At 50.4% G+C, this 14077-nt stretch overlaps 1 protein-coding gene across 2 annotated transcripts in view; it reads left to right on the forward strand.

Annotated features, from left to right (window-relative positions):
* HIF3A (hypoxia inducible factor 3 subunit alpha) overlaps positions 1–10299 on the forward strand; it is a 30238-nt gene extending 19939 nt beyond the window's left edge. For both annotated transcript variants that reach the window (XM_055553125.1, XM_055553126.1), the window contains 6 exons: positions 886–1076; positions 2155–2259; positions 4457–4728; positions 6369–6486; positions 7925–8006; positions 9412–10299. In XM_055553125.1, coding sequence (XP_055409100.1) covers positions 886–1076; positions 2155–2259; positions 4457–4728; positions 6369–6486; positions 7925–8006; positions 9412–9509 — 866 coding nt within the window. In that variant the 3' untranslated portion in view covers positions 9510–10299. The remainder of the gene's footprint in view (positions 1–885; positions 1077–2154; positions 2260–4456; positions 4729–6368; positions 6487–7924; positions 8007–9411) is intronic.
* Positions 10300–14077: the final 3778 nt, after the last annotated feature.

Raw genomic sequence — 14077 nt, forward strand, 5'->3', positions numbered from 1 at the left:
CAGCTTCCTTAGTGCTCTGGGAACATAATAGACTCTTTCCTGCCTCAGGGCCTTTGCACATGCAGCTTCCTTTGCCTAGAATGCTCTTCTCTCTTCTGCCCTCCCTCTTCTCCTGTATTGCTTCAGTCTTGTTGTCCTGTGCTCTGAATCCTGCTGTGACTCCCAACTGTCCCCACTTTCAATTTGTTCCCTGCTCCCACTTCACTATACTTTGGCTTCCAATAGTCTAGACTCTTCCACATCTGGCTTCTTTTTACCTCTTCCTTCTCTCCTGGTTAATAGCATCACCCTCCCCCTCCAATCCTGGATAAATGAGTTTCCCTCCCTGACTGTTCTTTAGGGCTTCACCATCTGCAGAGGGTTGCTAGCAACCCATGCTCCTGGGTGTGGTATGAGGTCACCCACACCCTTTCCATTTCTGACTTAGAATTGGCTCAGGACCACATCTTGACCTCCAGGGTCCATAGAACCTCCCTGAGGGTCTTAGGCCAGCTTCCTCCCCCAACATGCCCACTCACCCTCCCTCCACCAGAGCCAAATGGCCAAAGGCTATTCTGTGCTACTGGAGAATCAGGTTAATTTTGTGCCCCCATCCAGCTGTGTCAATCTGAAATATTAAAACACGTCCCCATGACTGGGCAGTTGCTACTGTTCCTATCTACTGTGTGCCCCCGCTCCGTGTGGGCCCCTCCCCTAGGTCCCTTCAGGGCCACTGAAGGGATGGCACCGGGCCCTGCATGTCTTCTCCAGCACTCAGCTCCCAACGCTGTGAATGGGGTCCATACTGATTACATCATCAGCTCTGCTCCCTGAGGTGGGCAGAAGTCTCTGCCCTCAGCCCTGAGTGACCCTCTGGTGTCCTATCCATCTTGATGTGTTCTGCAGACACCTCTGGTCCCCGGATCCTGGCTTTCCTGCACCCCCCTGCCCTGAGTGAGGCCGCCCTGGCCGCTGACCCCCGTCGGTTCTGTAGCCCTGACCTCCGTCGCCTCCTGGCACCAATCCTGGACGGGACTTCAGTAGCCGCTACCCCCAGTGCACCCCCAGCCACGCGGCGCCCCCAGAGTCCTCTTCCGGTAAGCATTCCCTCCACTTCAGCCCTCAGGATCCAGGCTTTTGGGTCTTTGGCTTGAACCCTGCTTTTCTCTGGACATCAGTTTCTCCCTCTGTGGAGTGGAAAGGTTGGGGATGAGATGGAGTTGGGGTTCCTTCAAGATCTAGATTCCAGATTCTTTCAACTGTTATCTGGATCAAAGTGTAGGATGTTTGGGACTGGCAGAGGTAACCCCTCATTGCTTGTGACTAAACATCTGAATTTTGTTTTTTTAATTTTTACTTTGTGGCCGCGCCACACGGCAAGTGGGATCTTAGTTCCCTGACCAGGGATTGAACCTGCACCCCCTGTAGTGGAAGCACGGAGTCTTAACCACTGCACCGCTAGGGAAGTCCTGGGTTCTCTGAATTTTGACCTCACAGAGACAAGAATGCCTGATGTTTTAGATTACTCAAACCTGGATTCAAACCCTGATTCTGCCACGTAGAGCTGTGTTACCCTGGACAAGTGGGGCCTCGGTTTCCTCACCTGTAAAATTAGGATAGTAGCACATAGCCACCTCATTAGTTATGGCAAGGGTTCAGTGATATCATTCATGACAAGCACTTGGTAAAGACTTCAACAGACCATAATGGTTACTGTTTTTACTTAAGAGTCCAGAAAGCTGACCTTTGACTCAGGGGTCCATATTATCTAGTCTTGACTTTCCTTATCCCCACCTTCATGACCCCCCAGAATATCTTCTCTCCACCAGGGAAACAGACTGTGACCTTTGACCTCACCTTTACCCTTGGGACAACTGGACTCGGCATTTTTTCCCCCCAGACTCCAAGATCTTTAACCCGCCAGGGCCCGAGTATCTTGGCCTCAGACTTCGGTCTTTTGAACCTCCAATGTGTGCCCTGTCAATCTATACCCAGGCACTCAGACTTTTGCACACCCAGGTTCAGAAACCCATATTTGCTGTTTGACTCGCTTGGTGTCCCAGCTGTCTGACAACTGACCCTCACTTCTAGCCCAAGCTCAAATGTTTTAGACTGCCTTACTGCCAACATCTCCCAGGCCCAAGATTTCCTTGAGTCTCTACTCTGTCCCCGCAGGCTGATCTCCCAGATGATCTCTTTGTGGACGTGGAGAATGCACACAAAGTCCTGGCCTCTGGGAAAGACCTGCAGACAGTGGAGACAGACCTAGATATCGCTCAGGTAAGGGATGGCGTGGAAGGAGTGGTCTTTACCTCTGGGTCTAGGTGACATATCTAAGCTTTAGAGAGGGATGGTGGAGTGGTTAATGAATAGAGGGATGGATCACTGAATTCACTAGGTGGGCGATAGTAGAGAGATGGATGGGTAATGCTTAGGTATCCGGATGGATGGATGGGTTGCTGGATAGACAGACTGTTGGATGGATGGTAGATGGAATGTGTTTGGATGATTGGTGGTCTGGAGAGATAAATGGCAGTGGCGTGATGTATTAGCTGGCTATCACTTTGTAACACATTACCCCAAAACTCAGTACCTTAAAGCAAACATTTGTTACGCTGCACGGTTTCTAAGAATTAGAAATCTGGAAGCAGCTTAGCTGGATGGTTTTGTCTGAGTCTTTCACGAGGTTGAAATCAAGTTCTCAGTCAGGGCTACAGCCATGTGGGGCTAGAGGATCCACTTCCAAATTCACGCACAGGGTTGCTGGCTGGCTGCAGGCCCTCATGGCTTTGGCTGGAGGCCTCAGTTCCTCACCATGTGGGCCTGTACAGAGGCTGCCTAAGCATCCTCACAGCACGCCAGCTGGCTTCCCCTGAGGCAAGTAATCTGAGTGAACCCAAGACAGAAGTTGTGGTCGTTTATATCCTAATCTCAGAAGTGACATCCCATCACTTCTGCTATATTGTATTGGTCAGACAGACCAACCGTGGCACAGTGTGGAAGGCAGTCACAAACAAGTGGGAACGCCAGAAGGCATGATCTTGGGACCCCCAATGATTCATGTCTCTCCCTCACACAAGGTACACTCACCCCTCCCAAGGCCCCCCGAAGTCTCTTCCCATTACAACATCAATTTTAAGTCCAGAATCTCATCACTCCAGTCAAGTCTGGGTGTGGCTGAGCACCTCAAATACAGTTCCTCTCAATCTGCTGGCCTCTGAACTAGAGAGACAAGTTGTCTGCCATCCACATTCCCAACATCCAGTGATGGGACAGGCGTAGAATAACTGCCAAAATACTCCTATTCAAAAAAGTGGGGGGAAGGAGAGCACTTGGGTCACTGATCCATAGCAGTTCTGAAATCCATCTGGGCAAATATCTAAAGTCCCTTGTCATGTTGGTGTATGGCAGAAACCAACACAATATTGTAAACCAATTATCCTTCAATTGGAAAAAAAAAAAAAAAAAACCTAAAAAAAGTTCCTGGATCAGAACTCATTCCTACTATTTCCCAGTAGTTTTTCTCCATGGCTCTTGGCTCCACCCTTTGGGCTCTTGGCAATTCACTGTCCTCCTTCCTTTTTCCGAAAAAGATAGCATGTGTTTGCAGCTGAGTGGTTTTTGTAACCTGCTTTCTGCTTAGAGTTTTGATGGTCCAAAGGTCCCTTTTCATTTTGTACCATCCCTTTCCGTTTCAGTCCAAGCTGCCAATGCTTCTGTTCATGAAAGTGTCTTTGGAGTTCACTCCACTAGACAAAAGCCATACCCACTAATCTCTGAGATAAACCCCTCTACTTCAGGCTTCTGTTGAGATGGCTGAGTGACAGAGCTCTGAAGTTTAATAGAAGTTCTATCGTTTGATTGAGAAGACCTACGAGGTACATCCTTAAACTCGAGAGTACCTTTTGTCAGACTAAGGATATTCCAGACACCACCTTTTGTCTTTCTAAGGTCTTTGATATTGTTCAATCACTAAGTTGCGTCTGACTCTTTGTGACCCCCATGGACTGCAGTACGCCAGGCTCCCTATTTCCCAGAGTGTGCTCACATTCATGTCCATTGAGTTGGTGATGCCATCCAACCATTTCATTCTCTGTTGCCCCCCTTTTCCTGCCTTCAATCTTTCCCAGCATCAGGGTCTTTTCCAATAAGTCGGCTCTTTGCATCGGGTGGCCAAAGTGTTGGAGCTTCAGCACCTGTCCTTCCAGTGGATATTCAGGGTTGATGTCTTTTAGGATTGACTGGACACAGTAGTTGGGGACTAAACTAGAGCCTAAATACCAAGAGGTGAGGATCCTTGGGGGCCATCTTGGCAACTGGCTACCACAGAGTCCTTCTGCCCATTTTACAGATGAGGAAACTGAGGCTCAGAACCTTGACCTCAGACACATAACTCTGAAGTGGTGGAGCTGGGACTCCAGCCCAGGTCCACCCAAGGCCAAAGCTCACGCTCTTAACTGCCTCCTGCCCTCTGCAGGACGTCGATGCTCTGGATTTGGAGATGCTGGCCCCCTACATCTCCATGGATGATGACTTTCAGCTCAACTCCAGCGAGCAGCTACCCAGGGCCTACCACAGACCTCCAGGGGCTGTCCCCCGGCCCCGTGCTCGGAGCTTCCACGGCATGTCACCCCCAACCCCTGAGACCTCCCTGCTGCCCCGCTGGGGGAGTGACCCCCGGCTGAGTTGCTCCAGCCCTTCCAGAGGGGATCCCTCAGCATCCTCCCCCATGGTTGGGGCTCGGAAGAGGTGAGCTGCAGTTGAGCAGGGATACAAAGGCAGTGTAGAGGGAACTCGCTGGCAGTCCAGTGGTTAGGACTTTGTGCTTTCACTGCTGAGGGCGCGGGTTCAATCCCTGGTTGGGGTAGATAAAAGGGAGGTGAAGAGAAGGCCCCTGACCCCATCTTTCTCCTGCCCCCCACTTTCAGCCTCATCCCCCATCGTTCCCCCTACCCTGACCTCTGCTCCAGCCAGGCCCTTGGTGTCCCCAGCACTTGCCACGTTTGTTTCAATCTTGATGTCTTTGCCTGGGCTGTGCCCTCCTTCTGAAGCTCCCTCCACTGTTCTCATTGTTTATCCACATCCCACCAGCCAACCTCTCCTTTAGGATGTATTTCTGGCCTGCTGCTGCTGCTGCTAAGTCGCTTCAGTCGTGTCCAACTCTGTGCGACCCCATAGACGGCAGCCCATCAGGCTCCCCCGTCCCTGGGATTCTCCAGGCAAGAACACTGGAGTGGCTTGCCATTTCCTTCTCCAATGCATGAAAGTGAAAAGTGAAAGTGAAGTTGCTCAGTCATGCCCGACTCTTAGCGACCCCATGGACTGCAGCCCACCAGGCTCCTCCGTCCATGGGATTTTCCAGGCAAGAGTACTGGAGTAGGGTGCCATCGCCTTCTCCTAGTGACAGTTTTTGTCACAGTGAAGAGGACACTGCCATGGTGTCAGAGAAACTGTCCAGAACCAAGTTTCCTAAACACCTCTGAGAATCTGTTGAAAGCCACGAACTCTTCCCAAGAAACTGGACACATACACATACCGACACACGATTTCAAGTATAATTTCAGAGGATCCGTGTCCCCCTTTCAAAGATGTTAGATGACTATTTTTCTTTAACAATTTTATTTTTGGCTATGCTGGGTCTTCATTGCTGCATGGGCTTTTCTCTAGTTGCAGACAGCAGGGGCTACTCTTCACTGAGGAGCTTGGTCACCTCATCGGGGTGGCCTCTCTTGTTGTGTAGCCCTGACTCTAGGCATCTGGGCTCCAGTCGTTGCTGTTCCCGAGCCCTGGAGTGCAGGTTCAATAGTTGTGGTGCATAGGCTTAGCTGCTGTGCAGCATGTGGGATCTTCCCGGACCAGGGATCGAACCCGTGTCTCCTGCATTGGCAGGTGGGTTCTTAACCACTGAGACACCATGGAAGCCCCCTAGATCACTATTATTAATACTAAAGTTTCTGCTTTCCAAGTTGCAGGCATAAGCCCATTAGTCTCCAGGGTGGTCTCATAACTGCTCTTACGAGGCTTTCATGAATACATCTCATTATTTTCCAAGGCTCTCAGCCTGGAGCTGGATACAGTGGGTACCTAACAAGGATTTGTGAAATGAGAGAGGGAGAAAATTAGTGAGTATAGTAGGTGGACGGATGGATAGGTGGATGAATGGAAGGTCAGATGGATCGAGGCTATATAGGTATGTGGGTGAGTGATGGGTCATTGGATAGATGAATGGGAAGTTGTATTGACAGACGAATGAATGGACTGGTGGGTGTATTAGTAAAGGAATAAACGGGTGCTTGGGGGAGTGAATGGACGCTCCTCACTTGTGCACACTGGGGCCCACACCTGTCCAGGTTTGCTGGGCCCTGAGATTCTTGCCTGTCTCCCTCCAGGGCCCTGGTCCCGAGCTCAGAAGACGAGGCAGAGAAGGTGGAGCTCCTGGGCATCAGGCCCCCCAAACGATCCCCCAGCCTAGAACCCGAAAACTTCCTGTTGCCTCCCCTCAGCCTGGTATGTGTGGGGTTGCGTGGGATTCTCTGGCCCTCAGAACCAGAGAGGCTTAAACCTACTGTTTTCAGAGATGGAAAAACAAGGGGGGGTGGCAGGGGCTGGCTGAAGGTCAGATGGTCAGTCATCCTGTCAAGGGCAGGACCTTGATCTGCTGGCTCAGGCAGATAGGTATGAAAGGGCTTTGCAAACAGATGTAAGTTGGTGGTAAGTGCTAAGAAGAAAAAAATAAGCAGAGTAAGGGGAGAAATGACAAGGGTGAATATCTGTAGGAAACCTCTCCTCTCATGGGAACCACTCCTTCTCCCCACTTCCCCCCACCCCCCGGCAAATCTAGCACTGTCCTGGCCTTGGATTATTAGTGTAGCTTTAAGAGTATAGACACTAGAGTCAGACTGAGTTGGGTTCAAATCCCAGGTCTGTCACCTAGTAACTCTGACACCTTGGGTGTGTGGGTGATGTCGCCACTCTGAGCCTCAGTCTCCTCATCTGCAGAGTGGGGATAGTTACACTCCATAGGACTGGCATGAGATGCAATGAAACCAGGCCCTTAGCTGCTCCCTAGTGGGCTGTTGATAAATGGTCATATAAAAACCAAACAAAAGCCTGAATTCTCAGTCTGAACAGAGCTGTTTGAACATGAGGGTATAATATCAGGTTGATAAAGGTTGATAATATCAACAGTTTCTTACTTTTTGAGTGTCCACCATGTGCCAGATGCTGACTGCACAAAATGCCTAGCATGAATAAATTATTCAATCCCTAAAGCCACTCTTGAATAGTAATACTTAAATTTTTTTCTTTAAATTTATTTATTTGTTTTTGGCCATGCCAGGCAGCTTGTGGGATCTTAGTTCCCTGACCGGGGATTGAATCTGGGCCCTCAGCAATGAAAGCACACCGGACCACCAGGGAATCCCCAATTATTATTATTCACATTTACACTCAAGAGGTTAAACAACTCTATCAGTCAGAGTCTGGACAGGACACAGAGAGCATGCTCCAATGGGGTATTGAGGAGAATTTAGTAGGACTGTGGGTAAAAGTGTGGGCAAGACCCTGGGATTAGCAACACCACCTCTAGCCTGAAGGCACAGGGCAAGGGGGTGGTGACCGGATCCTTGAGAGAGTAGGGTCTGCCTTGTAAGAGCTGAAACCTTGAAACCCAAGGGAAAACAAGGAGCAAAAAAAACCCAAACAAACAAGGAGCAGCAAGGCTGCACCTCGATGGAGTCCATGGGAGCAGGTCAGCTTGCAGGGGCCCAGGAGAAGGGAAGAACAAGGCTCTGGAAGGAGCCGCAGAGCATGTCTGGGACAGCAACTCACCCAAGGTCACAGAGCTGATAAGTGGCCACTGACCCCCACGGTACCCTTAAGCACTGCACCATCCTGCCTCCTTGGATATGCCGGTAATGATGGTGGCTTTGTCTCTGTCCCCTAGAGCTTCCTTCTTACAGGAGGACCAGCCCCAGGGAGCCGGCAGGATCCCAGCACCCACCTCCTGGAACTGAATGAGCCCCTGGGTGAGTAGCAACCTGGGTAGACGGGCCCTGGGTCCCTGTCTCCCGTGAGAGGTGCCTTAGATGGCTGAGAGAAGGTGGGGTGATCCTGAGGGTGGTGATGGGCTGTCAGTGCCTGTACACGACCTTAGGGGGAACAGACAGCCCCTCCCGCTTTCTCGGGGGTTGGGGGGCACCGTGGGAGGAAAGAAGAGGCCCTGAGGGAGACAGGCTGAGGTGGAAGTGGAGCCCAGGTCTCCCAAAGCCCTTGTCTGATTGTGCCTTGGTCATTCCCAGCTTAGGGCCCTGGGATAGTTTCTGCTCTGGAGTCTCAGTTTTCCGCCTCTGTTAGTGGCAGTGTGCTCAGTCACTCAGTTGTGTCTGACTCTGCGACCCCGTGGACTGTAGCCTGCCAGGCTCCTCTGTCCATGGGATTTCCCAGGCAAGAATACTGGAGTGGGTCACCATTTCCTCCTCCATGGCATCTTCCCGACCCAGGGATCGAACCTGCATCTCCTGCTTTGGCAGGCGGGTTCTTAACCACTAGCACCACCTGGGAAGCCCCTCTGTGAAGGCCTATTGTAAGAGTTCACCCTTGAAGGAGATGTTCTGAGGACTTGTAGAGATACTGCCGAGACTGGTTTCCTAAGAAACACTCAAGAAAGCGTGCCCTTGCAGTGATGCTGTTTTCAGAGCCCCCCTGCAGAGCGGGACAAGCTGCTGTGTCTGTGAGGCTCCCAGCATCATTGTCAACAGCCATGGCTCCACCTGAAACCTCTAGGCATCAGCCAGAGGGAGCTTTCCAAAGCACGAATCTGACCCTGGTCTTCCTCTGCTCAAAGCTCTTCCAAGGCTCCCTAGTGCCCTTCAGAGAGAGGGAGACCCTCAGCTTGGACTCTAGTCTCCGTGGGGTCTGACTGCTGCCTCATCTCAGAGGACACTCTGCGTCACATCCTCCGTTTTAGCCATGGTCACTGTGCCTCGATTCATTCTTTTCCTTTATACGTGTAACAAATATCCACTGAACACACAGTAAGTGCCAGGTGCTGCCCGAGGAGCTGGAGACACACCTGGAAGTGAAATAGGCAGAACTCCCTGCCCTCATAGAGCTGACATTCAGGTGAGGGAGCCAGTCCAGAACAAAGAAATAACGAAAAACAGTGCTACTGGGGGAAAATAGTGCACGCAGAGGGGAAAGGAGTTTGGCGGTGGGGGGGTTGCCATTTTATTTTTTTTGGCTGCACTGAGCAGCATGCGGGATCTTAGTTCCCCAACCAGGGGTGGAACCCAGGTCCTCTACATTGGAAAGTGGATTCTCAACCACTGGACCACCAGGGAAGTCCCAGCGGTCAGGCTTTTAACTGTCTGGGAGGGAAGACGGGTTGGGGTGATAACTCCCCATTGGTTTTCCTTCCATCTTCCCCCACAGGCCCGGGCCCCTCCCTGCTCTCTCTCTACCCGGACGAGGACACGGCCCAGCCCAGGAGCCACTTTCAGCTAGCGGCAGGCTTGGCCCAGGCCAACTGAGTCAGGTGCTCTTCTCATCTCCTTTCTCCTCCCCAAGAAAGGATGTCAACCATGCTCCAAGCCGGCAGCCAACGCACAGGATGGCGGCGCCCAGAGAAGGGTTCCCTCTCCCGTCTCGGTGACCCCTGCCCGCCTCGGGCCTACCTCAGCCCCCACCCTTCCGCCCCCCACCATTTGGGGGTGCTCTGGGGTGGTCTCAGCTCAGTGACCTCTGGGAGGGGGTCCCTGGCCCCCTCCTGCTTCACTCAGGACTTCCCTTGAGGTTCTCAATCCTGGTTACCTCATCCTTTTCTTCAACTCTCTTGGATTTATTTTCGGTAATTGGGGGTGGGGGAGGTTGAGGTTCAGATCTGTATTTCTGGGCTTTGGGGTGTACTGATAATCATATTCATGTTTCTTTCTATCCATCTTTCTTTCATTCTTATTTTTGTTGTTTTCATGGTATGTTTTTAATTGCTACAAATTGCCTGGGGTCTGTCTATAAGAATGTGGGACTCTGATCTCCCCCCCCTCATCATAGGTGTCAATGGGGAATGGGGGCCTCTGGGCCAGACCTAACTGCCTAACCACATCCTCCTCCAGGCCCCATGACTTCTCATTGAGCCCTTAGTCTCCCAAGCAGCCACCTAGCTCTGCCCACACCTCCACTCTGGACTTCCAGCTGGTTCTAGCCTGATCTGGACACCAGCTCCAACGCTGGTTTTCCTATCACAGGTGTAGCCTCCCGCCTCGGCTTCCAGACCATAAAACCTCCAACGCTTTCTGGAGTCCTCACTCAGCTTTTGACCCTCTGTGGTTCTACTGTGCTACTCCCAGCATCTCTGGTTCTACACTGTACAACCTTCAACATTCTCCGGTTCTAGACCACAAACTTCACGCCTTCTCTGGTTCTAGATGTGTGCCCCCCCCCCATCCATCTCTGGTTCCAGACTGCACAATGCCCAATGTGGTCCGCTTTAGCTCTCCCATCCTCCAGACCACTGGGATTCTAGATCTCCTAGTCTTCAGCTTTTTCTCATTCTGGAGTTCAACTTTCCAACTCTTTCTTCTTTACAGTCACCAAATCTGTCTGGTTCTAAGGCTCACAACTTCCAACCCCCTCTGGCCCAGGACCACCAGAATCCTCTGCTTCTAGAACTCACTCTCTGCCTTCCTCTGGTTCTAGAGCCCTTCCCACACTTCTCCCTGGTTCCCAATGGCACATGCTCCCACTCCTGCTGATTCCAGCTGTTAAGACCAAAGATTTCCTCTGATGTTGTACCTCACAACCCCAAGCTCTCAGTTGGTGCTACTCTTCCTGATCTTTGATGCATTTCTTTCCAAATCCAGACTCTGTAACGTCTAGATCATTTTGATTCATGATGCCCAGCTTGTTCCTTTTCAACTCTAGACTTGAGACTTGCTTTTCCCATCAAAAGGAAGATATGAGTTTTATGTCTTGAGCTTGTAATTAGTACTTTCTGAACTAGACACCACATTCCAGTTCTCCTTCACTCTAGTCCTCATGATCTCTACCATGAGGTAGAGATTTACTGGTTCTGGACTATATATAAACCTCTATGTCTTGCAATTTACAAGACTCTGATTCCAGATCTGATTATCTCTCTCTTCTCTGGTCCTAGAAACTGGCTTTAAATGTCTTCTGATTTCAGACCTCATCCTAGAAATTCCCTTGGTTCTAGACCTTACAATCTCCAATTCCCTCTTATTCCACATTTTATGACTCCAAATTACCCTGCACCTGGGACTCAGCCTTCAAACATCTTCTGATTATAGACCTTGCTTTATCAACATTTCTGGTTCTAGACCTTACAGCTCTAAGCTTTGGGTTCTAGGGTTAAGCTTGCCCAAATCCCTCTAGTTCTAGACCTTGGTCTTCAGATTTTTTCAAATTCTAGTCTTTATTCTTTATCTCTAGTTCTAGATCTCACAGCCTCCCAACTGCCTCTGATTTCAGATCCACATTCTTGTGGTTCTAGAACTCAGCTGATTTTAGAATCTGGACCTTGCCCTGTAGATTCCTCTGGTTCCAAATCTTAAGACCTCTAACTCTTTGATTTCAGACCGCACCCTCCTAATTCTATTCTGGGCTTCCCACCCAACTCAACTAGCTCCAATTACTACTCTCTGTCTTAAGTCTTCCCATTCCAGATCCTGACCCCCCAGGTCCTTGGGCTAATGGACCTCTCTGTTCTCAGTCTCATATCCCTAAAAATTCTCTGTCCCAGACCCCCCTCCACTTCCCACCTCAGTCCTCCAGACATATACTTACCTTTACTTAACTCCAAGTATCTGGGGAACCCAGGGCTCCCTCACAATCCAGGAGACTTCCCCAGCCGCACAGGCACACGCACAGCCCAATCTACATATCGCGGGGTGGGGAGGAGGCCTGGACTTCTCAGTACTCTGCCACCCGGTGTCCCTGCCCCTCTCCAAATTTCTTTCTACGATGGTGCTCTTCTTGGTCTCCCACAGGAGAAAGCCTCACTCTCTCCACCCAATTCACTCCCCTTTTTGGAAGGTACTTCTCATCATTTCATCAAGAGATGGCCTGTCCAGATCGGTGCTATGTTGGGGGGAGAAGGATCTGACCCCTCTCTCCCTCAGGGGGTGACCTAGGCTGGGCTGGGGCGGGGGGAGGGGACCAGACCAGCCACGCTGGCTCTGAAACCCATTAATCTCTAAACCTCCATAAAGATCTCGCCTTGGTAGGCACCAGAGCTCTGCGTGTTGACTCATCTCTAGGGTTGCTGCCGGGGGTGTGAGAGCACTGGGTGTCCATTTGTGATTCTGCGTGTGACACTGTTCCTACGTAGGTCTCTGTAACGTCGTGTGTCTGGTGATGTTTTCGCTCTGTGTGGGTCGCTGTGGCATAGTTCTGTGGACCTGTGCATGAGGAGGGTTGTAATTCCTCCTGCGTGTATTAGTGTCTGGGTGAAATGATTCAGCCTTATGTGTGTTTCTCGTTACTTTGGATTTCTGTGTTCCTGCGTGTAGAAGGCATTGTGATTTTTTTTTTTTTTTTGGTACCTGTGTGTTGTGATTCTGGATGTGCGTACAGGAGTTTGACACTACAGTTCTGTGTACTGGTGTTTATCTGTGTGACATGATTCTCTGTACTTGATTGTGCATGGGTGTATATACATCAAAGAGAGATTGTATGTTGATACTCATGTGTACATGGGTGTGCCTGACCTGCTATGTCACCGTCATAACTCCTCTCCTAAGTTCCACAAAAGAATCTTTTCAAAGGAAGAAAACCACTTTTAAGCTTTGGCACTTGCTGGGCCCTCTGCCTTTCTCCCTTCCCTCCCCCCTCACTTGGGTATCTCCCACTTTTACTTTAGATCTTCATTCAGACATTTCCTTCTCCAAGAAGTCTTCCTTGCCTACTCCTGCTGGTTAAGGTCCTCCCATAACCTCCTGAGAGCTGCCCACTCTCCTCCCACCCCCGCCCCAACCATCAACTCTAGGTACTCTGTCCCACTTTGAGTACTTATAATGGAAAGGATATAAAAAGTACTGTGTGTTAGGCCCCCTGTCACTTTACATATATGATCTTATCAAACTCTCCTGTGATCCTAAACAACAGGCAGTTATCATCTCCATTTTGCAGAGGATGAAACTGAGGTTCAAAGAAGATGATCAATTGGCTAAGGTCACACAGGAGGAAAGGGCTGAGCTGTATTCGAATTCAGGATTCAGATCCATTACAGCATCCCTCGCCCTCAAAACAATCAAAAATCTAACCAATAGGGTAGGCTCTGAAGCATACAGAGAGTAGAGAAGGAATGAAAAGCACAGGAATAAGGTGGGACAGATTCATGTTCTCGCTCTGTGACTTTCTTATTTTATGATCTTGGGCAAGTGCATTGCCCTCTACCAATCTCAGTGTCCTTATCTGTAAAATGGAGGTGATACTAGCTTGTAGCTTCTCGGGTGACTGTTGGCTGTGCTGGGGTCTAACTGCCAGGACAAGAAGCTTTGAGGGTGGGATAGCTCGTGCTATCCCCAGGAGGGGAGCCGGAGCAGAGCTTTAAAGAATTTATACTTTAGCATTGAGTAGTGGCTGTGGGCTTGGGAAAGGTGGCCCGGAAGGGTGTACAGTGAATGGGGATTGGGGATAGGAGTGGCATCTGGAAATGTTGCCTAAGGCTAGACTATTCAGGGTCTTCTAGCTCATCAGAAAAAGTCTCGGTTTTCTCCTAAGGGCACTGAGGAGCCATGGAAGGCTGCTGAGTGAGGGGTGAGAGAGGAGATGGTGCAACAATCTTCTGAGTCTAGGGGATCCAGGGTACCTTTAGTTAATAACTTAGAAACTCTGACCCTTTCTTCTGTCGGTTTGAGAAACTGCCCATTTTCCAGAGAGGGATAAGTGAGGCCCTGAAGAGGATGAGAAGATTTGTTCAAGGTCACACAGGTACTTGACAATAGGGCTAGACACCACCGGCTCGGGTTCCGCGTCAGGGACAGTATTGTCACAAAGAAAAGCCACACCCAACAGCAGCGTTCGCAAACCACCTACCATCCGGAGATGACGGCAGGGAGAGCCCACTCTAAGACCCCGA

This window comes from Bubalus kerabau, chromosome 17 (genome assembly GCF_029407905.1).
Source record: "Bubalus kerabau isolate K-KA32 ecotype Philippines breed swamp buffalo chromosome 17, PCC_UOA_SB_1v2, whole genome shotgun sequence".
NCBI lineage: Eukaryota > Metazoa > Chordata > Mammalia > Artiodactyla > Bovidae > Bubalus > Bubalus kerabau.